A 22,701-nucleotide genomic window follows, 5' to 3' on the forward strand; every position below is an offset into this window, starting at 1 on the left:
AGTAAAGCTGGTGGAGTCTTCTGGCTAAGGTCTACTGTTAGGGTTTTCAGGTCGTTTTAGCACCCTTAACACGACTTAACGACCACTTACGCAGCCGGGACTGATGGCTTTACGTTCCCTCCGCTGGTGGCTCAGATTAGAAATTGAAAAATTTATCCGTGTCGGAAATCGAACCTCGGCCCTTCAGCTTGTTAAGCCAGTAACATAGCCACTGAGCTCCAACTATCCGGTAACAAAATATTAAAAAGAACTGAAAGGGAAATGAATTTGAGATACTTAAAAAGAAATTGGAAAAGTCTATTGGCAGAAAAAGATGAAATTATTTTATGTAGGAGACAGTTTTTAAAGGCAATATGTAAACAAAGGAATGCAGGAACAAAATATGATACTTAAAGTTAACTAATATTACATGACTTAAAAGCATCTTCCGATAAAGCCGTCGCTTAACAATTGAATATATTTGTTTTTTTTTGGAAATTGGGAATCATTCTTAAGATATAAAGTCGATGTTGTTGAAAAGTGGTATTCGTCTGTGTTATTACTCATGGAGCTAGGATTGGGCAGTATAATGGATAATGCGCCTTATCATTCTCCGCGTGGCACAAAGCTCGAAAGTCGAAGCTTAAAGTGAATCTAATGGACATTGTGAGGTTGCATATAACTAGTTATATTAAATATGTCAGACGAAGTTGCACATAAATGTAGATCAATCGCCCATTTTATTCAATATATATATATATATATATATATATATATATATATATATATATATATATATATATATATATATATATATATATATATATATATATATATTGTAACGATTGGGGTTTATAGAAAATAATTTATAAGTTATATACTACATAATATTAGATATTTGGTTGTTTTAAATAAGTTATATACTAGAGAATTTAATAAAAATATATTTATGTGAGGGCATTTTTAATAAATTAGCATAATAATTGTAAAAAGTTGTATTTTAATATTGTAAATATATATAAGTGAGCCATGTGCTTAGGCAACCAAAAATACTCTCGGAGATTGACAGATATTTATACTCTGAAGTGACGTTTAAGAATATTTACGAATATAAAGTGGGATATAATAATATATTGTTTGAAATGTGTATTTTATTAAATTAGAATGTTAAGTTACTAATTTAATTATATATTCTGATCTGAAAAGCCTAAATGTAAACAAAATTATTAATAGAAAAGAATGGAATTCTCTGGATCTCCGGAGATGGCCATGTTTGCGAAATGGTTTGTTCCAGAAAATTCAGACATGTATTAAATAGATCTAAATAGAACATGATATCTTACGAGATGGTTCTAGAAATCCAAAACATATAAATACCCGTGATTTGGATTCAAGATGGCAGTTTTTGAAAGTTTTTAGTCAGAAAAGTTTTAGATAGTGCAGTCAGAAGAGTTTTAAGAAGTTTTTAGGTCAGTTTTGGAAGTTTTTAGTCAGAAGTCAAGCAGTTTATTATGAAAGTTAGTTGGAGTCAGTAAATCAAGTACAAATAGTCAAAATGTTTAATATAGTGAGTTAAATGAAGATTAAAAATTATGCATATAATTTAATGCACATTTATAATTATACACAAATAATTATTGAAGATAAAAAAAGATATATTGGAAGAAATTAAATTATATTATGGTTGGAGATTAGTATAAATCAACTTATAATAATTGGATATTGGTATATTGAAAAGAAGAATAAATATAAATGCTGTTTGCTGGTTTGGTTGGTAGTGTATAGATGCTGGTGAAGAAAAATATATCTTAAATTGGTAGAAGCTGATAATTGAAAAAAGTAATTTCACAAAAAACAAGGAGAACTGAAGTACGAAGACATTCAGTGGTGATTAGAATCTATATACTTAGTGGAAAATAGTTCATTTAGGCATTCAGTGAAAGAAAGGTACAAAACTTTGTTAATATAATTTAGTTAGTGTCATAACAATTTCAATTTTGAAGATAGTTTGTTTAAATTTTAGATTGTCTATAGAATTTAATTAGTTTTATAAGAATATCAGTTTAAAGATAGTTTATATTTAAATTTACATTGACTAGGTTAGATATATATGTGTGTTTCATAATAGTTATAATAAAGATAATTTAAAAAAGTACTTACAAGCTAATTCTTTGAGAACCGCGATAAAAACCCTATATATTATATTATTAAAAATACTCATTGCTCATCATTCAAACACAAAAAATACATCATAACAATTTGGCACCCAACGCGGTGGCTCTCTATTTAAAAGAATTAGTTTGGAAAGATAAGTGCTCTCACATAATTAAATTAATTTTCATTAGAAAGCAAAAATTATAGATTTTATTTTTAATTATATTTGAACAAGTAAAGTCTCAAAATGTCTCAAGGAAAGAAAGGTACAAGAAGCAAAAAGAATGAAGAAGATGTGGAAGTAGAAACACAACCTATACAAGAGGAGAGTTTAGTTCAAGCTCCACAAGATACTGCAGAAATGAATCCAGAAAGAGAGGAAAATGTCAATATGGCAGCTTTGATGTCATTATTGATGCAGATGAACAAGACAATGGAAGAGAATACGAAAAAAATAGAACACAAAATGGAACAGAATTCACAAGAAGTCAAAGAAGACATGAAAAAAATGGAACAGAAAATGGAAGAGAATTCAAAAGAAATCAAAGAAGACATAAAAAAATTGGAAGAGAATTCAAAAGAAGTCAAAGAAGACATGAAAAAAATGGAACAGAAATTGGAAGAGAATTATAGAAAATTAGAAAAGAAAATAGAAGATAATAATAATAAAATTGTAAAACAAATGGATAAAAAACTTGAAGCTGCAGAGAAAAAAGTAGCAAATGAAATAAAAAGTATACGGAATGACTACAAGAAAAGGATAGATAATGAGAGGACAGAAGTAAAGAGGATTATTCAAGATAATAAGATAGATATAGAACAGAAAATAGAGTTACAGAAATGTAACTTAGAAGTAAAAATTAACGAAGACAGGAGAAACACAGAAGAAAAATTAGACGATATACAACAAAATATCCAAATAAATTGTAATCAAATAAGAAATGTGGAACAGAGAATAGATGATATTTCACAAATGAGAGACATAGGGAGACCTTACTTAAATTTAACAAATGAGACTGGGATTAAATTCTCTGGTAATATAAAAAATTTGCATCCTAGAGTATACATAAATAGTTTAAAACATAAATTAAGATTTGTGAATAATATTAATGATATTAAAGATTATATTAGAGTGACATTAAATGACAATGCAGCAACTTGGTTTGCTAGTATTGAAAATGATTTAGATAACTTTCAAACATTTGAAAATAAATTTTTAAATTATTATTGGGGTGAATTAGAGCAAGCAAAGTTTAGAGAAATTCTATATTTTGGAAAGTATAATCACAATTTAAAATCAAATATGGTAGATTATGCATTAAAACTGATAACAGTTGCAAAATATTTAGAACCACCACTTAGAGAGGATGAAACAGTCTTAAATGTATCTAGACATTTTGATGCTGATGTTGTGCAAACCGTAACTGTACAAAATATTCAAACAATTGATAGTTTTATTAATTTTATTCAAAGAATACAAAGAGGCAATATGACAAGTAATAATAACAACAGAAAAAACAATAATAACTTTCAATATAATAAAAATGATAATCAACAATATAGGCAATCATATAATAGATATGGTAATAATTTACAAAATTTTAATAATAATAACAGTAATTATAATAGACAACATTTTAATAACAGTACTAATAATAATAGACAAGATTTTAATAATAGAAGAAATACAGAGCGACCTAACTATAACAGACAGGTAAATTGTGTTCGAAGGAATAGAAGCTGCGAAGACAGGGAACGAAGTAGTACAAGTCAGGAAAATGTGAGTAGAAGTCATAGTAGGGAAAGACATAGGACATCAGATCCAAGTGGTCAGATACAATCTGACAATTCTAATAGTCAAAATTTTGTGCAGTAAACTTTCTGAATTACAAGTTAGGCCATTGCTATTATGAAAAACCTTCTGAATTTATTTCTTTAGATGAAGATAAAATTATTGAATCTATTAATTTAATTTATATAAATGCTTTGGCCAAAAATAAAATGATTAAGATTATGATAGATACTGGTTCAGAAAGTACTTTAGTCTCGGAGAATTTTATTTTTAATACATTAAAACTATCAGATATAATAAAGATTCCAAAAATTAAAATTATTGGTGCAAATAATAAGAAGTTGGGTGAAATTGATAAACTAGCCAATTTTAAAATTAATATTCTTAATAAAGAAATTAATATGCAAGGATTTATTGTCAAGGATTTATGTGTTGATATATTAATGGGAAATGATGAATTGGAAAAGAAGAAAGTAAAGATAGATTTTGAAGAAAAAATGGTAACTTTGGAAGGGCAAATAATTAAATTTATGCAGAAAGATGAGGTAGAAGAAGGAATAAGAGTTGATAGGATATTATTAAAAGAAAATAATGATGTTTATGAAGAAGAAATGTATTTTGATGATAGGGAAATGTCCCAAAAGAATGTAAAGAATAATTATTGTAGTGAATATTTAAGGAATGGAAATTTTAAGCAGATGGATGCCTACGAGGCGGAGTGCGTAAAATTGGAAGCAAGGAATAATGAGTACATAATGAAGAATAATGTTATTTGTAAAGAAGAAGATATGATGAAAGTTTTAAATTGCCCTGAAGAATATAAATCAATAGTCATTTCCATATTGCAGCAACACAAGGGACTTGTCAATAAAGAAAATAGAATTGCACAAAATTATATCCATAGTATAAAAGTTAAAGAAGAAAAAGATTTTAAAACAAAATCATACCCAATACCATATAAATACAGAGAAGAAGTAAACAAAACAATTAATAATATGTTAGAAGATGGGATCATTGAGAAGGCAGACACACGTTTTATTAACCCCATAGTAGTAGTACGAAAAAGATCAGGTGAAATCAGGTTATGTTTGGATGCAAGGAATATTAACAAGATTACTGAAAAGCAATTTGAAGCACCAATGAGTATAGATGGAATATTAGGAAGAATTACAGGAATGTCATTTTTCACTAAAATCGATTTACAGCATAGTTTCTGGTTAATACCTCTAGAAAGAAAAAGTAGACAGTATACAGGATTTCAGATAGATGGAGTAGTATATCAATTCAAAGTAGTACCATTTGGACTTCAATCATCTTGCAGTGCTCTATGTAGATGTCTTCATGATATTTTGGATCAATATGAACATTTTGTAATTCACTACATTGATGATATATTAATTTTTTCTAAAACGGCTGAAGATCATGAGAAACACCTAAAAATTATAATAAATAGATTAGACAAAGTTGGACTAAAAATAAATCAAGAAAAATGTACATTTTTTCAAAAAGAAGTCATATATCTAGGTTATAAACTTAACACTAAGGGAATCGAAATGGATCCAGAACGGACACAAGTCATTCAGGAATATAAAACACCACACAATTTAAGAACTTTAAGAGGATTTATTGGAATAATTAATTATTATAAAAGGATGATACCAGATCTAAGTATAAAAGAAATTCCATTACTTGAACTACTGAGAAAAGGTGTAAAATGGAGATGGGATCAGAGAAGAGAACTAGCATTCCAAGAGATTAAAAACATTTTTCTGTCAAATTTGAAAATATACTATCCTGACTATACACAGCCATTCATATTAAGAACAGATGCATCAATAGAGAGATTATCAGGGGTATTATTACAAATACATGATGGGGTCGAATACCCAATACAATTCATTTCAAGAATCACAAAGCCACATGAAAAGGGTTACTCAGTTTCAGAATTAGAACTAGCAAGTATAATACACTGTGTCACAAAATTAAGATTTTATTTGTTGGGTAATGAATTTACAATAGAAACAGATCACCAAGCTTTAACGTCTATATTAAATAACAAATATGGAAACAGTAGAATACATCGGTGGAGTCTAATACTTAGTGAATACTGCTTTGAAATCAAATACATTTCTGGAAAATCCAATATAGTGGCAGATGCTTTATCAAGGTTAGAAAATACACCACAAAAAGGGCAGCGCACAATAAAAATTGGATTAAATCAATTAGTAGAAAGTACAGGATTATATTCTAAAGAAGAAATTATAAGAGATCAGATCAATTTGAGTGAAAAACAAAAAGTCCTTAGGAAAGATGGGGTATATTATAAAATAATAAATGGCATAGAAGTATATGTAATAACTAGAACTTTAGCAAAGAAAATATTGAAAAATTTACATAACAATTATATGCATATTGGTTCAAGAAAGCTATGGATGCTATTTAGGAACAATTATTTTGCAAAGAATGACATAAGTATAGCAAAAGAAATTACTAACCAATGCCCAATATGTCAACTAAACAAAGAAAAGAATTTAAAAAAAAAACTTACTGATAGATCCATTTCATAGATAGATGGTAGATTTCTTTGTTGTGAATAAATTTGACATCATACTTGTTGAATTTTGTACATATGGAAATTGTTTGGTACCCTAAAAATCATAATTTGGGGTTAGATACAGAATTGATTGTGTAAATGTCTTTATAAAAAGTGTAAAACTTACCAATTTATATTGATGAAAGTTATTTTGAATAGAAATAATTCCTAGATTTTGTCTATAAATAAACAGAACACCATATCTATTATATTTTTAATTAAGGTTATATTTTATTCTCTGATATCGCATCCATTGCTCCATTTGACATGACAGTTTGACCATAGAATAGACGAACTGTGCTCCGTTGTTCTCTGTTTTGACATAGACAGCGAACAGGGATGTATTTAACACATTTAAAAAAAAAAAAAAAAAAAAAAAAAAAAAAAAATTGAATTATTAAATTTAATAAGGTATGAGAAAATTAATATTTAAAGAAATAATATGTAAATTATTTATTTTAAATATTATTTTTGGGGTATTGTAACGATTGGGGTTTATAGAAAATAATTTATAAGTTATATACTACATAATATTAGATATTTGGTTGTTTTAAATAAGTTATATACTAGAGAATTTAATAAAAATATATTTATGTGAGGGCATTTTTAATAAATTAGCATAATAATTGTAAAAAGTTGTATTTTAATATTGTAAATATATATAAGTGAGCCATGTGCTTAGGCAACCAAAAATACTCTCGGAGATTGACAGATATTTATACTCTGAAGTGACGTTTAAGAATATTTACGAATATAAAGTGGGATATAATAATATATTGTTTGAAATGTGTATTTTATTAAATTAGAATGTTAAGTTACTAATTTAATTATATATTCTGATCTGAAAAGCCTAAATGTAAACAAAATTATTAATAGAAAAGAATGGAATTCTCTGGATCTCCGGAGATGGCCATGTTTGCGAAATGGTTTGTTCCAGAAAATTCAGACATGTATTAAATAGATCTAAATAGAACATGATATCTTACGAGATGGTTCTAGAAATCCAAAACATATAAATACCCGTGATTTGGATTCAAGATGGCAGTTTTTGAAAGTTTTTAGTCAGAAAAGTTTTAGATAGTGCAGTCAGAAGAGTTTTAAGAAGTTTTTAGGTCAGTTTTGGAAGTTTTTAGTCAGAAGTCAAGCAGTTTATTATGAAAGTTAGTTGGAGTCAGTAAATCAAGTACAAATAGTCAAAATGTTTAATATAGTGAGTTAAATGAAGATTAAAAATTATGCATATAATTTAATGCACATTTATAATTATACACAAATAATTATTGAAGATAAAAAAAGATATATTGGAAGAAATTAAATTATATTATGGTTGGAGATTAGTATAAATCAACTTATAATAATTGGATATTGGTATATTGAAAAGAAGAATAAATATAAATGCTGTTTGCTGGTTTGGTTGGTAGTGTATAGATGCTGGTGAAGAAAAATATATCTTAAATTGGTAGAAGCTGATAATTGAAAAAAGTAATTTCACAAAAAACAAGGAGAACTGAAGTACGAAGACATTCAGTGGTGATTAGAATCTATATACTTAGTGGAAAATAGTTCATTTAGGCATTCAGTGAAAGAAAGGTACAAAACTTTGTTAATATAATTTAGTTAGTGTCATAACAATTTCAATTTTGAAGATAGTTTGTTTAAATTTTAGATTGTCTATAGAATTTAATTAGTTTTATAAGAATATCAGTTTAAAGATAGTTTATATTTAAATTTACATTGACTAGGTTAGATATATATGTGTGTTTCATAATAGTTATAATAAAGATAATTTAAAAAAGTACTTACAAGCTAATTCTTTGAGAACCGCGATAAAAACCCTATATATTATATTATTAAAAATACTCATTGCTCATCATTCAAACACAAAAAATACATCATAACAATATATATATATATATATATATATATATATATATATATATATATATATAAGTTTAATACTATTACAAGAGTTAATATTAAACTCAACAGTCTTCCGGGTTGAACCGGATTATCATTGCGCCGAGCTTTCGACATCCCCTTTGATGTCTTCTTCATGGCTTCCGAGGTCTCAGTTTCCCGAGCCCCCAGGCACTACTGCACTGCCGTCTTATATTGTTAAAAGTTTTGCACCACTAAATTGTATATCAATTGTGACTTGACAATGGTATATATTGCATAGTTATTTTGCACTAGACGGTGGTGAAATCAAATATATAAATTTTTCTATTGGCAGGTTTTTGGTATCCTGAATGGCTTAATCTACCACTTATTGTACAAGCCACAAACTCTTCACAGAAGGGATGTAATTGACTACTCCGTCTTAATCGAGAACTTTTTTATCTGAATGTCAACAATTAAGATGGTCTAGATAACAAAGAGCGTGTTCACTATGGGGTTCGCCAATTGATAATTTAGTTTGGATTTGAGTGGATATGATTTAAACGCCGAGGATTCAAGTTTTCAATAATTTACTTTATAATGTACTTATTCTGTATTAAATGATGAATTGTAAGGGTAAACTATTTTCAAAAAATAAAAAGGAAAATACTTTTTCACGATTGGTTGTATTATAACTTAGAAGACCGATTTTGAGCTTTAAAATATCAGCTTATCATCAGGTCCACGATAAAAGGTTTCTTAACCACTAAAACAAAAAGAGAACAGAGTGCTACAGTTGTTATATTATGTTGTTAAAGTATAAGTTATGCCAATACTAAGTCTATAATAAATCAAATTTAATGTAGGTGTAAGTATATAATATATATACCGTAAGTATACTTACGGTACAAGGTTTAAAGTGAGCACTTTATTAGCTTGATTATTGTCAGGACGAGAAACCAAATAATTGCATAGAAATAAGGGCAGTTACTTAAGGAAAAAAATGTAGAGATAGATAAAATACTGGTTTTATATTTTTTATGTAAGTACTATGCATATTCCATGAATTTTATTGTAAGTTTTTAAAAGCAAACAACGAGATACGCTCAAAAAACGATGAAATGAAAAACACCACCAATCCAAAGGGACAACAATACAATAAAAATATAATTAACATTGGAGGAAGTTATTGTTTCACATATTGAAAAGCGTTATTATGCAAGATCAAAAAAGTTGTAAATCAGATAATGATCTACAACTTTATTTGACCTTGCATAAAAACACTTTAGAACTTTTTTTGATTTTACGTAAAAACACTTTTAATATGTGAAAAAATATATATTCCTCTTATCATTTTATTGATGTTTTTATTGTGTGTTGCTGAATTCATGAGACTTTAGGGTCAGAACCAGAAGTAAAATGTAGAACAGAACAGGCCAGAAAGATATTTCTAAAAATAAAACAATTTTTCATCAATCGAGATCTTGATCTAACTCTACGATATCGCATGATAAAATGCTATATACACGGTATCCTACTACATGGTATGGAAGCCTGGACGATTAGCTTAAACTTAAGAGCTTAGATTAAAACTTTGAGATGTGGATATTCCGCCGCATTCCATTGACTGACCATGTTAGAAATGAAGAAGTTTTAAGACGTAGGAGATCGTGAACGTGTAGAAATGATTAAAAAACGGAAAACATATATTCAGACTCGATAGATACAACTTCTTTTAACTAATAATGGAAGGAAAAATAAAAAAAGAGCGTGGTCCTGACAGACGAGAAATGACCTGGCTGCATAACATCAAGAATTGGAAAGAACTAGACCTCCAAACCCTAATAAGAAAAGCACAGGATAGAGATGAATTTGCGGAAATCATCGCCAACTTGCATTAGAGACGGCACCTAAAGAAGAAGTTGTTGTCGCTATAGATTGGTGCTGATTTTCATTTCATCATTTTTTCATTGTTTTTTGTTTTTAAAAAATCACAAAAAAAATCATTGTGTACTACATTTTTCCTGGCCCACTACTACATTTTTCCTTAAGACACTGCCCTTATTTCTATGAACAGTTATTTGGTCCCTGGGCCTGGCAATAATCAAGCTAATAGAGTGCTCATTTAAACTTTGTACCGCTATGTAATTATATTGCAATACACTTATATTAAATTTGGTTCATCATAAGTTGGCATAATTTATACTCCTAACAGCTGTACTCTTTTCTCTCTTGTTTTTTAATGGTTAAGTAACCTTCTGTCGTGGACCTGATGATGAGCCGAAATTGTATTGTACAGCCCACAACCGGTCATCGAAGTTATAATACAATCAATTGTAAGTCTGCTATTTGTCCTTTTTACCTTTCAATATGTAGTATTTGTACTTATGAACCAGCTTCGTCTAAACATAGAAAAACAGTAATTTTTTATGAATATTTAATACACGACATGACATAAACTATTTTCATTTGTTTCATTAGGAATTAAAACAGTTTGATTAATTTTCAAATTTATTTTAGATGAAATTGAAGAAAAGCAACAAAGAGAATGCTCTGTGAATGGATTTTTAAAAATATTTGTGATACGCTTGCTGCAGGCAGTTAAAATGGGTTGTGTTTTAGTTAAATATTTATTATTTGTGAATTTGATGTTTATTACTATGCAATGTTTGATTTTTATAATGTATTAAAATTGTATTTTTATAACTAACTTGTTTTCTTTAATTATCTTAATGATTACAGAACACCGTTTGTTTTGTATTTACAAAACGTTAGCATTGTATAAAATGGAATACATAATAAGTGTTCTCTTGCACAATTTATTATACAGTACGAGTATAAGTCCATTTTCTTAGCCATAAAACTTAAAGTAATAAACTTTTAGGTAACTAAATTAAGGTCGCGATTTTATAACCCACTTTTAAGTGAGATTATATAGCCAATAGTGTATCATTCAAGAGCTAGTGTGTCGCTCAGTGTGGTTCTACATTTTTTGGGATTTTCTATTGCCATTTCAAAATGGCCATCATTCAATTAGGTAAGGATTACCCCTTCTAATTTGATAGTCTTCAGTTTTTATTCCAAGCGCTTAAACAGATTAATTTATTTTTCCCAGTTTTCGCTTTCTGATAAAATTAAATTGATTACTTATTGACATTTGGCAAAAGTATGACGTCATAATCCCATTCCCAACTGTCTAGTGAATTTAAGAATTTAATAATTATTTTTTTGTCAAGTTAGTTAGTAGTTGGTCAGTTAGATCAGTTGGTAGTTTTTGACAGACTTGAAGTGGCTGGAAATTACTATACAACCAAGCACACGTACTTAGCCAATATTAATAGTAAACAAACGTACCTAAATAAAAGAATTTTAAAACGAATTATCGCCAATCTATTTATTGATTTACACCACAATGTATTGATAATAAATAATAATAAAAAAATTTATTGTACAAAATAAAAATATTTTGAGGAAATAAATTCCATAAAATTAAGCTGTCAATCTGAAAAGGTTAATACAATGCGACATACTTCATTTTTGTTCACATTTTCCTAGGATGGAACCAAAATAAACTTTGGTTTTGTTATTTTACAAAATAAGTATAATTCCCTATGCAAAGAAGTATTGTAAAAGTATTGAAGTATTAAGCTGGCAGCAAATGAAGTATTGTAAAAGATGCCTAGAATAAAAAAGTTCAGTCAATGTTATACGCTTTTATAACAGTTGTTAAGTAAGAAGATGATGCTTTTTCTTGAGTTTGTTGTCATGATTGTGTGGCTTTAGAGGGTGATTTTAAGCATGTAGCAGCATTTCTTTTTTGGGTTAATTGCTGAAATATTTAACCGTAAAATATGTACAGGCTATGGTGGAATTTCAAATGACGCTTCATCTTGTTCAACTAACGGAACTTACACTCACAGGCGTAGAGAGTGTAGTCAGAATCCAAAACGACTTTTCAATGTAAAAATGGACTGAGACAGGGAGATGGGCTGTCGTGTCTCTTATTTAACCTTTCACTTGAAAAAGTAATTCGAGAGTGCCATATTAATACGAATGGCACCATCTTTAATAAATCTGTAAAAGTGGTCGGATATGCAGATGACATAGACATTATTGCTAGGTCCACAGAATCTCTGATCGAAGCATTTCGATCACTAAGGGCGTCTGCACTGAGAATGGGATTAAAAATAAACGCACAGAAAACCAAGTATATGTATTGTACTAGATCAGGCAACCAGATACCTAGAATATTAATTGATGATGATGGAAGGTGTGGACACCGTCTACCTGGGCTCGCTGCAGACCAAAGACAATGTCAGCGAAGAAATTAAAAGAAGAATAGTGCTTGCCAATAAGTGCTATTGTAGCTTTGGGAAACAGATGGCACCAAAACTACCCAGAAAAATTAAAGTTACCATATATAAAACACTAATAAGGCCAGTGTTAACATACGGGTCAGAAACGTGATCACTTACACAGAACGACCAAGAATTGCTTAAACGTTTCGAGAGAAAAATTCTAAGGAAAATATATGGAGAACTCCAAGAACAGGGTTTGTGGTGTAGGCGCTACAACTTTGAGTTATACAGAAGTTTTGGGGAACCTGACGTTGTAAAATGTATTAAATTAACACGCCTTCGATGGATAGGACATGCAACGATCAGAAAAAATTTCGACCGAAGAGGGCCAGTGGGAAGACGAGCAAGAGGAAGACCAAAACTTAGGTACCAAGATAACATAGAGAAGGGGTCACCAATTATATTCCCTGTGGGTTCGTTTCGAAAACCTACTACACTTCTGCGGTCCGGAAACTCAGCAATATACCAGGCGGGAGGGGGGGGCGAAGGGAGGTTACCCAGAAATCCTCCAGTAGTTGTAACTTCCCCTTAGGAGATCATCCTGGTTACGTAGTTGGAACCAGGCAACTAGACCACCTCGATTAAGGAGGGGTATGAAATACACTCAAGGAAAAAGATGATTATAAAACTATTATATTGTTTTTTCCCGTCTTTGTTTAATAAATTTTTTAATCATTTAATACTACTCTTACTGGTTGTTTTCTTTCTGCAATTGTAGTGTTACAACACTTTTATGGAACATATCTAAATCTATTTAAACAATTAAATGTTAGTAACAGCTTACCTTAAATAGCGTTTGTTTAATTTGCAACTGCAGTTCTGTACATTTTACGGCGAATAAAAAAACTATATAAGTATGGAAAGCAAACTAATATCTCATTGTTTTTTGGCCACTGTACAGTTTCCTGGTATATTAAATTGAAATATAAATTGTGTATTGTTTTGATATTATTATCAGTACATTTTGAACACAGCATTATTGTAAATTATTACTGAAAATATTTTAAAAGTTAGAAATTTATACAAAATGGTAATTAACATGTTATCTTTTCTACATTAGTTTCAATGCAAGATAGATGTTAGTTTTAAACTTTATAAACCTGAAAACTATTTTAATTAAATGCTCAGCTGAAAAGTACTCTTATTTAACATGCAGAGAAGAAGGGAATATAAAAAAAAACTACTTACAAAATTAAACTATTAGTGGGAAAATGACACTTTTTATTTTGTATAACCTGTCTGAAATTTGGAGTGAGGATAGTGCAACTGATTCTCATTAGGAAGCCAAGATATTCATCTGTTAACCGAGATCTGTACCGATTTTTAATCACTAAATTCATTTTTGAAAAAGCAGCTTCGCACACATAAGTTGAGCTAAACATAGCACACAGTTTCATTGCCAAAGATTTTAGTTCTGGATATTTTTTGTCACACATATTTAATCCAAAATTTGTCCCAGACGTGCGTTTCTGGAACTTAAGTATAAACCTTCTTATATACACGATTAGGCTTGAGTGAAAAACTAATACTTAACAGTTGCAAAACATTTTCAATTTTGTGGAAATCAGCAAATCGTTTTTTAAATTCCAAATCAAGTTCATTAATAAAACGTGAGAACTGGGTAACATCAGTATCTTTATTACTATCACAAACGAATTTAAGGAGAGAAAAATGTAAAAGTTCTGTCTTAATATCCCCAGAAAATGTTCAATCTTTTTAGAAACACTTCTAATATCCGACAGAAGTTCACAAACATGGCAAATCAAACAAAGAGGTACCGCTCCAACTCGGTTTGGCAAAGTGAAACAATATAAATCTGTCCATTTAGGTTGAAACTGCCTGTTTTCCGATTCAATTTTTGCTTCTTATCCATATTGATATGAATGTAAAATATAAGCACCGCTAGAACTATATAGAAAACAACACTTAAACGTATTAACTAGAACACAATAAAAACGTAAAGATAATATTTTGAATTCAACGTCGATCCGCAAAAAACAAGCTCACGGTCCGCGGTCCGCCATTTGGTGATCCCTGACATAAAGAATGATCTAAAATCCATCGGAGTTAAAGCATGGAGAAGAGTTGCCAGAGACAGGGGCGAATGGAAGATTGTTCTGAAGAAGGCTTTGGCTCATAACGAGCTGTAATGCCACTGATGATAATGAAAAGATGTGTCCTCTAGTGTCAGAAAGTTCGCCTGCTCTTATGAGGCTATATATTATCTATCTATTCCAAGGGCTATAATAACAGCTCACACTGTAAGTCTAGTAAACTAACGGCGTCATATAGGTAAGAAATGTAAACTACCATATTTCAATCATATTTTGTTCTTGAAACGATACGTTTAATTAATAATACTGTATTCTTAATAATTTTAATAATATTCTTAAGGTAGAATTTAATACACAATAATTTAAACTTAATGTTAGTTTAGATTTAATACCTAGCTCCATCTAGGAAAGAAAATCTGAACTACCAGCATCTGACATTTCATTCATATTTTGTTTTTGGAACGATACGCTTAATTAATAATACAAAAAATATTAATTACATATTAATATAATCTATCTATATAAAAGGTAACGACGACATCTAGGAAAAGAAATTGAGCTACCAACATATGACATTTTAATCATATTTTGTTCTTGAAAATATACGGTTGATTTATTGCTACCTAATTCATTATACATATTGATAATTGAAATATTGTTAATCAGAAATTTTACTACTTACCAGTAAATAATTTTTCCGCAAAATTACTAAAAATATAGGTTACTGCGTAAGAACAATGACATATAATATTCATTTATTATGCCATTGCGTAAGATATGAACATACACTTTCTATAAAAATAAAATGACGTTTAATAAACGTCAACGCTTTACCAAAAAAAAAATAAAATTAAATAAAGGTAAATAGAATTAAATTAAGTTAAACAGAATTAGAAAAGAAAATGCTAAGGTTCATTTTGCTAATTTTTTGAGCGTTTTGTGGGGGGGGGGCTGGTAGAATAGTTCGTCGGATCGTGACGTATGATAAATCATTGGAAAGGAGAAGGGATAGATAATATGCATTACATCATATCCCCTTTGTTATGGGTCAATTGGAGCGAGTGATACGTTAAATGAAAGGGAAGGATATCACGAATATAATAAGATAGAAAAACAAACAAGGTGACGACCAAAAGGGCACTACACAATGTGTTCGTTATGAATGAACGTGTAGTTACATACGTGACTAAAGGACACTATGGATAAAAATAGTTTAATTAAAAGATAAATTTTGATTTATTGACTCTGGCTAAAAAAGGCCTCTGGCTGAGTATAAAATAAACAACTGAATGAATTCTAACATGCGACATAGCAAGTGAAAGGGGAGGAAATAACGAATATATTAAGTAAAAAATCAAACAAGGTGGCTATCAAATGGTACTACATAGTATCTTCATTAATAATGAACGTATGGCGACATACGAGATGTAATAGGGCACTATGAATACAAATAAATTTACTATAAGACAAATTTTAATTTATTGACGTAAAGAAGGCCCCTGGCTGAGTACAAAATAAATAACTGAACAAATCCTAATATGCGACATAGCAAATGAAAGGGGAAGCAATAACGAATATATTAAGTAAGAAAAGACAAACAAGGCGACTATAAGACAAATTTTCATTTATTGACCTACAGAAGGCCTCAGGCTGACTATAAAATAAACAATTAAGCAAATCCTAATATGCGACATAGCAAATATAAAGAGAAAGGATATAACGAACATATTTTAGATATAAAAAATAAACAAAGAGACTACCAAAAGGGCACTACACATCGTCTTTGTGTGACTTTTAATGAACGTATAACGACATATTACATGATATTATGGATAATAATAGACATATTTGCTTTATATATAAAGCATAAGGTAAATTTGCTTTATTGACCTGAAAAAAGGCCTCGGACTGATTGCAAAATAAAGAACTAGCATATGACACATCAAATCAAATAAAGTGAGACGTATAGTACATATTATAATGTATAATAGCGTGCCATCAATATGTGATCATATCCCCACTATCACTGTAACATGAATTGTATTTTCTCACCTTACCTTGTATATATCAGCATCTAAATATAAAAAGTAGACAACGGACGAAAAGAAGAAAATATTGGTTATCCAATTTGGGCAGTGGGACACTTTGATGATTTGCGAAAAGATCTGTGTCTAGCCGTGGACAAAAAATAAAAAGAAGACCTATATAAAGCATTGGAGGAAACAATCGTAGACCTATGTATAGCACTGGAGGAAAGAATCGTAGACCTATGTAGAGTACTGGGCGAAAAAATCTGTGTCGAGCACTAGACGAAAGAACGAAAGCTTATATGTAACAGTGTATAAAATATTGGGTTCCCCTGTCAAGCAGTGGACGTTCAATTAGTGAATAGAAGAAGGTAACATGAGATGAAAAACAGATTAGCTAAAGAAAAGAAGAAGACGAAATAAAGGAAAAGAAAAAAATGATTCGACTTGTCAGTAAGCGTGATGTTACCCGAACACCTGAGCAGGTGCAAACATCAAAGGATGCCGCTTTTTCCCACGGTCGGTAAAATTTTCCCAGCGCCAAGTGCCGCAACATTATATAATATATCATATCATATATTTATTTTTAGTTCATACTATGATCATTCTCTTTAAAATTTTTATTTTTAGTATCTCGTGCAACACATACAAACGTTGAAATAATAACAACCATTTCTCGGGCGCTAAATTTCAAAATCTTAAGGCAACGTTAGTAAATTAAAACTAAAACTAGTGGATGAATTGGCTTGGGAACTTTTTCACCTATTTTGGAATGGGGTTTACCAAAATTTGTGAATTAAATAATTTTTTTCAAAGCGACAAAGTAGTTATCACAAATTTTCACAGCGGAATGATCACAGTGTATAAAGATCTATTGCTTACTTACATGGACCCGCGATATGTGAGACAAAATAATATATTTCCATGGCAACAATATGAAACATGTCACAAAGCAATAATACAAATGTCATTAACAACAATTAAACATCATTTTTACTTATAGTAATATTAAAAGTACAATTAGTTAATGAGGCATTTTCAAAATTGAAACCGTGCAAAAATGTTCCCGACTCTTGATACACATTGGTAATTGTTGATGATACTGATGGTCGAGAACAACTTTCAGCAATCATTCCCGATGTTGGCGAATCATGAGAGTTTAAAATTTTTTGAGCATTATCGTTCTTATTTCTTATTGAATCCTCTATATATCCTTCGGCAACCGTGCTTGATTTCCAGCCCCCATGTCGTTTGAGGCATTCTAGATTTCCGCCTCCATCAATTAAAAGTGTTGCTGAAGTTCGTCGTAAAGAGTGACCCGTGTATGCGCTTGCATCGTTTAAATTTAAATAACTAGCTACTTTTTGGGCTACTGCGCTGATCGAATGTATTCCCATGACGCTTCGGTAACACTTTCTATTTTGGTACTTGATAAAAAATCGGTTTTTTGTGAAATTTTTAGGCCGCAGTGATGCATACTTTTTATACAGTTTAATTTAGTTTTGACCAATTATCGTAAAAGATCTAATTTGTCGTGTTTTACTGTCTGGAATTTTGATAATTATTACATTTTCTTTATCCTCAATGTCCACAGTCTTCATTTTTACCATTTCGTCGCATCGACAGGCGCCGGTAACCCCAATTAACAAAACAATCTGAAATATTTTTATACATGCTTTGCAATATATATTTTTTTTATCTTTAATCCTAAATACAACTTATCTGGCGCTTCAAACAAAAATTTATCAAACTCGTCTTTAGTGAAAACTTTAGACTTCTTTGCAGTATATCCTTCGCTTGTTTTTTCAGAAAGGCACGTAACTTTAAAAATTTGCTTATATCCACAGTTTTTCTAATAACTAACTCGGATTTTATCATAGAGTATCGTGACCACATTGTAGAAGATTTCCATTTATTTTCATTTTCCATTATATTAAAATATGCCAGTAAAACGTCTTCGGTAACTTGCCGTACTCCTCTTGTATCGCACCACTCTTGGAAGTGCTTGTACGCTAACCGATACTTTATTCCGGACTTGGAGGGCCCCAAACGTGCTACTGCATCATTAGCCGCGGACTCAATTTCGTTTAGGTTTTCCATTTTCGCACTAAATTTGCGGTTGCAACAACAATAAGCTGTCTTTAATAATTGCAAACAACTGTCAAACAACTGTAACCAGGGAGACGCAAATCCCACCGACGACTTAATTATTTTAATTTCTAACATCTAGACGACTTTGATAGTTGTCACAGTTAATTTCGAGTAAAAATAGCGTATGAATTGTACTATTTATCTTTGAAAATTGCTACGTTTGAAGAAAAAATAGTATACTTTATTCGACAAAGAAGCGAATTTTCTTCACTTGCCCTCTATTACGCGCCTCACTTCGTTCGGAGCGTAATATCGGGCGCGTCAAGAAAAGTCATGCTTCTCCGCCTCATAAAGTAATATACTATTATTAATGACATTTTAAATATAAGTATAGTAATCATTCTGTGTACAAAACCATACTATGCTAATAGTCCATTGAAAAGTTACATTTTGGGAGGACGCAATTTTATTTTTTAATGTGTGGGAGTGGTTAGTATAAGCTTAAATTCAAGTATGTCGCCACCCTTGTCCCCCGCCGCTATCTTAGAAAAAAAAAGGGGGAAGGGTTTTCGTGCTGTATCTCGTAAATTAGCAACCTTACATAAAATTTATTTGTATTAATTTATTCGTAAAATTGAAAATAAATATGTTGTAAACAAAAATTTTTGAACATATTTTCTTTTGGGCCTTATAACTTTTTTCTTGTAATTTTACAATAAAATAGCATCAGGCATTGGAAAAAGTGGTTCAAAGGGTTTTCGCGCTGTATCTCGTAAACTAGCAATCGTACAGAAAATTGTATTTAACATTATTTGTAGCAAATTAAATTGTATACAACTTTATTTTTATTATTTTTTATCGTAAAGTGGAAAATAAAAAAGTTATTAATAAAAATAACAAAATTTTTGAACAAATTTTCTTTTGGACCTTATAATTTTTTTTTCTGGTCATTTTACATTAAAAAGTCAGGGTAATATTATAGTAGGTTTCGAAGGCTATACTTCAATCTCCTGAGGATTTAATCATTTTTTAGCGTTCTCTCCCCACTGCGCGTCGGTGCTATATAGTATTCAACCATTTGTTTGTCAAAATTTTTGATAGACTCCTCAAAAACAATCGGAATCGTCGCATCAGGCCAATGCCAACTCTCATATATAATATTCGAGCATGGTATAAATGAATGTTCCCAGTGGTAGTAATGAAGTGAATATTGATCAGTATAGTAATGTCTCGGGAGACTGAGACCTCGAAAGCCCCGAAGAAGACATCAAAGATGTCGAAAGCTCGGCGCAATGAAAATCAACGCCGTTCTACCCGGAAGACTGGTGAGTTTAATATTAATTTTTATAATAATATACAGTGTAGGTAAAAGTTGATGGTCGGTATAGTAGAATTTAACAGGATATCTAACACAAATATAAAATCATATTTTCGGCGAATAGACAAAGAAAACAATCATATTTCTCCTTGATCTCCCCTCCACATTCTTTATACACGCCCATTAGTGAATGCCAGACGATTATTTCCGATCCAGCTTATACGTAAGAAACGGCAGCAGGTTGCCTTATTACATATTTGAATTAAAATATTGAATTGATTTAAAAAATTGGCGATCAGTGGCGCGGTTATATTGCCATTCAAAACTGGATGATGATATTAAAAATTAAACATTAATTGACACAAATACCGGTACCAAAGTTCTTAAATCCATGACTAATTTACAGATTCGCGACGAGGACAATTAGTTGATCTGACAGACTACTACAAAACTAAAAATAACATCCCGACTCTTTCGTGACGGTGGACACTCGGGCGGTCGATTGACGTTGAAAATAAAATAACTATGTAGGTATTCTAATAATTGATGAATGAGTTTCTATTTTCGATTGATCTGCATTTTCGATTTCAATCTTTATTGATAGTTGCGATTATTACAAGCGTAATAATTGTATTTTCCAAAAATGCACATTTGTAGAAGATGCAGCTTTATGCTCGACTTTTTGAATGATCGATTATTAAACTTATTGGTTTTATTTGACCTGTTGCCTTTTTAGCATTTTAACAATGTTCTAAGATAATTAAATTTGGGCAAATTGATTTAAATGACAGCTTACTGTTTTTTATTGGAAATATGCCACAATTTTCCTTTACAATAAGTTTAATTTAACATTTTGGTTTCCACTTCGGAAATCGTTTTATATAAATAAAATTTATTAATGTTTCGTATTTTAAATACGATTTCCGAATTGGAAATCTAAACATCAAAATATAAGCTTATTTTAAAGTCACATTGTGCCTTATTCCCAATAAAAATAATAAACTGCATTATGACGCCACAATAAAAAAGCTAGTTAAATATTCAACTAGTTGATTGTTTAACAGTAGTTTCAAATAAGCGAGTACTTAAAACGAACATGCTTTCTTGAATCAAAGAAAAAAATACTGAAATACTTTAAATGGCTTTTCGAATTTGCTGTAGTTGATTTATAACTAAGTTTTTCTTTGCAAATATTGCATACAGCTTTCTCACTGTTAATGTCTTTCTCAAAGAGATGCCATAAAATACTAACATTTTTACGCGCAGACATGTTAAACACACAAACAGTTAATAAAATAAATATTCAGTACTCACAGAATAAATTCACATTTACGTTAGACAAAACACAAACTCCAAATAAAAATTATGTTTGCCGAACAATACAAAACATGCATCGGGGACTCCCATGTGTTAAATATTTCAAATTAAAAATAATCGATCATTGCAAAATTCAGAAAGTCGAGCATAAAAGCTGCATCTTCTACAAATGTGCATTTTTTGAAAATAAAATTATTACTCTTGTACTAGGTACTAGGTAAATAATTTTAACTAAGAAAAAGACATAACTGAATATTTACAATAAATAAATCCTTTAACGAACTATCAATAAAGATTTGATATTGTTCTGAAGCTATTTTCTTGTGGCATTTTAAAGTAATTACTATTTAAATGAGAATAAGCCACAATTAAAGGTTAAAGTACGTTTATTGACGTTTCAATTTCCACTTCGGAAATCGTTCTCAAAATACAAACATTAGTAAATTAAACAAATTTTGTTTTTTTGTTACTTAGTGAAAAATTCTTCTAATAATTTAATTTTATCTGACTCATCTATATTGACAATTCAGACATACATTATACGTTTTAAAGTAGAGGACTTCAAAATAATATTGCCAATATTGTTGAGTTGCGTTCCTGGGACGACTTTACTTATAAGATAGTTCATTCGATTACATGAGATCAACTTTAACTTGAGAATATCCGTCAGAAAAGATCATAGCATGTAATTCGTCTTTAAAAAGACAAACACATGCCATGATGACAGTAAAATTCTCCTGTTAGTGATTCCATAGTAAATTATGAGGAAAAAACCAGGAAAAAACCTCATAATACTATCCCGACATCTTATATACTAAAACGCTAAGCCCTTTTCTTGTCCACCACTGTACTCAAAAACCATATTAGATAATTAAAATATTTTTCGGAATATTATTAGTATTACGTATGAGATTGTCAAGATATACTTTTGGTACAAAAATTCACTTCCGGTTTTAAGATGACCGGAAGTTAAAATTTACTTTAAGTTTTAGACCCCACAATGTATATATGGATCGAAAGGTCTCGTCGAGACGAATCTAAATATGTACTTCCGGTTGCGATCTGAAACCGGAAGTGACCCGAAACGCGCCTAAAACGTCAAGATAGAGCAAATCTGACACCGGATTCGTGATCAGCATG

At 30.2% G+C, this 22,701-nt stretch overlaps 1 protein-coding gene across 2 annotated transcripts in view; it reads left to right on the top strand.

Moving 5' to 3' along the window:
• LOC140435607 (uncharacterized) overlaps positions 1-11,102 on the top strand; it is a 41,614-nt gene extending 30,512 nt beyond the window's left edge. For both annotated transcript variants that reach the window (XM_072524353.1, XM_072524352.1), the window contains exon 10: positions 10,917-11,102. In XM_072524353.1, coding sequence (XP_072380454.1) covers positions 10,917-10,955 — 39 coding nt within the window. In that variant the 3' untranslated portion in view covers positions 10,956-11,102. The remainder of the gene's footprint in view (positions 1-10,916) is intronic.
• The last annotated feature ends 11,599 nt before the right edge of the window (positions 11,103-22,701 follow it).

The sequence above is a fragment of the Diabrotica undecimpunctata genome, chromosome 3 (genome assembly GCF_040954645.1).
Source record: "Diabrotica undecimpunctata isolate CICGRU chromosome 3, icDiaUnde3, whole genome shotgun sequence".
In the NCBI taxonomy this organism is placed as follows: domain Eukaryota; kingdom Metazoa; phylum Arthropoda; class Insecta; order Coleoptera; family Chrysomelidae; genus Diabrotica; species Diabrotica undecimpunctata.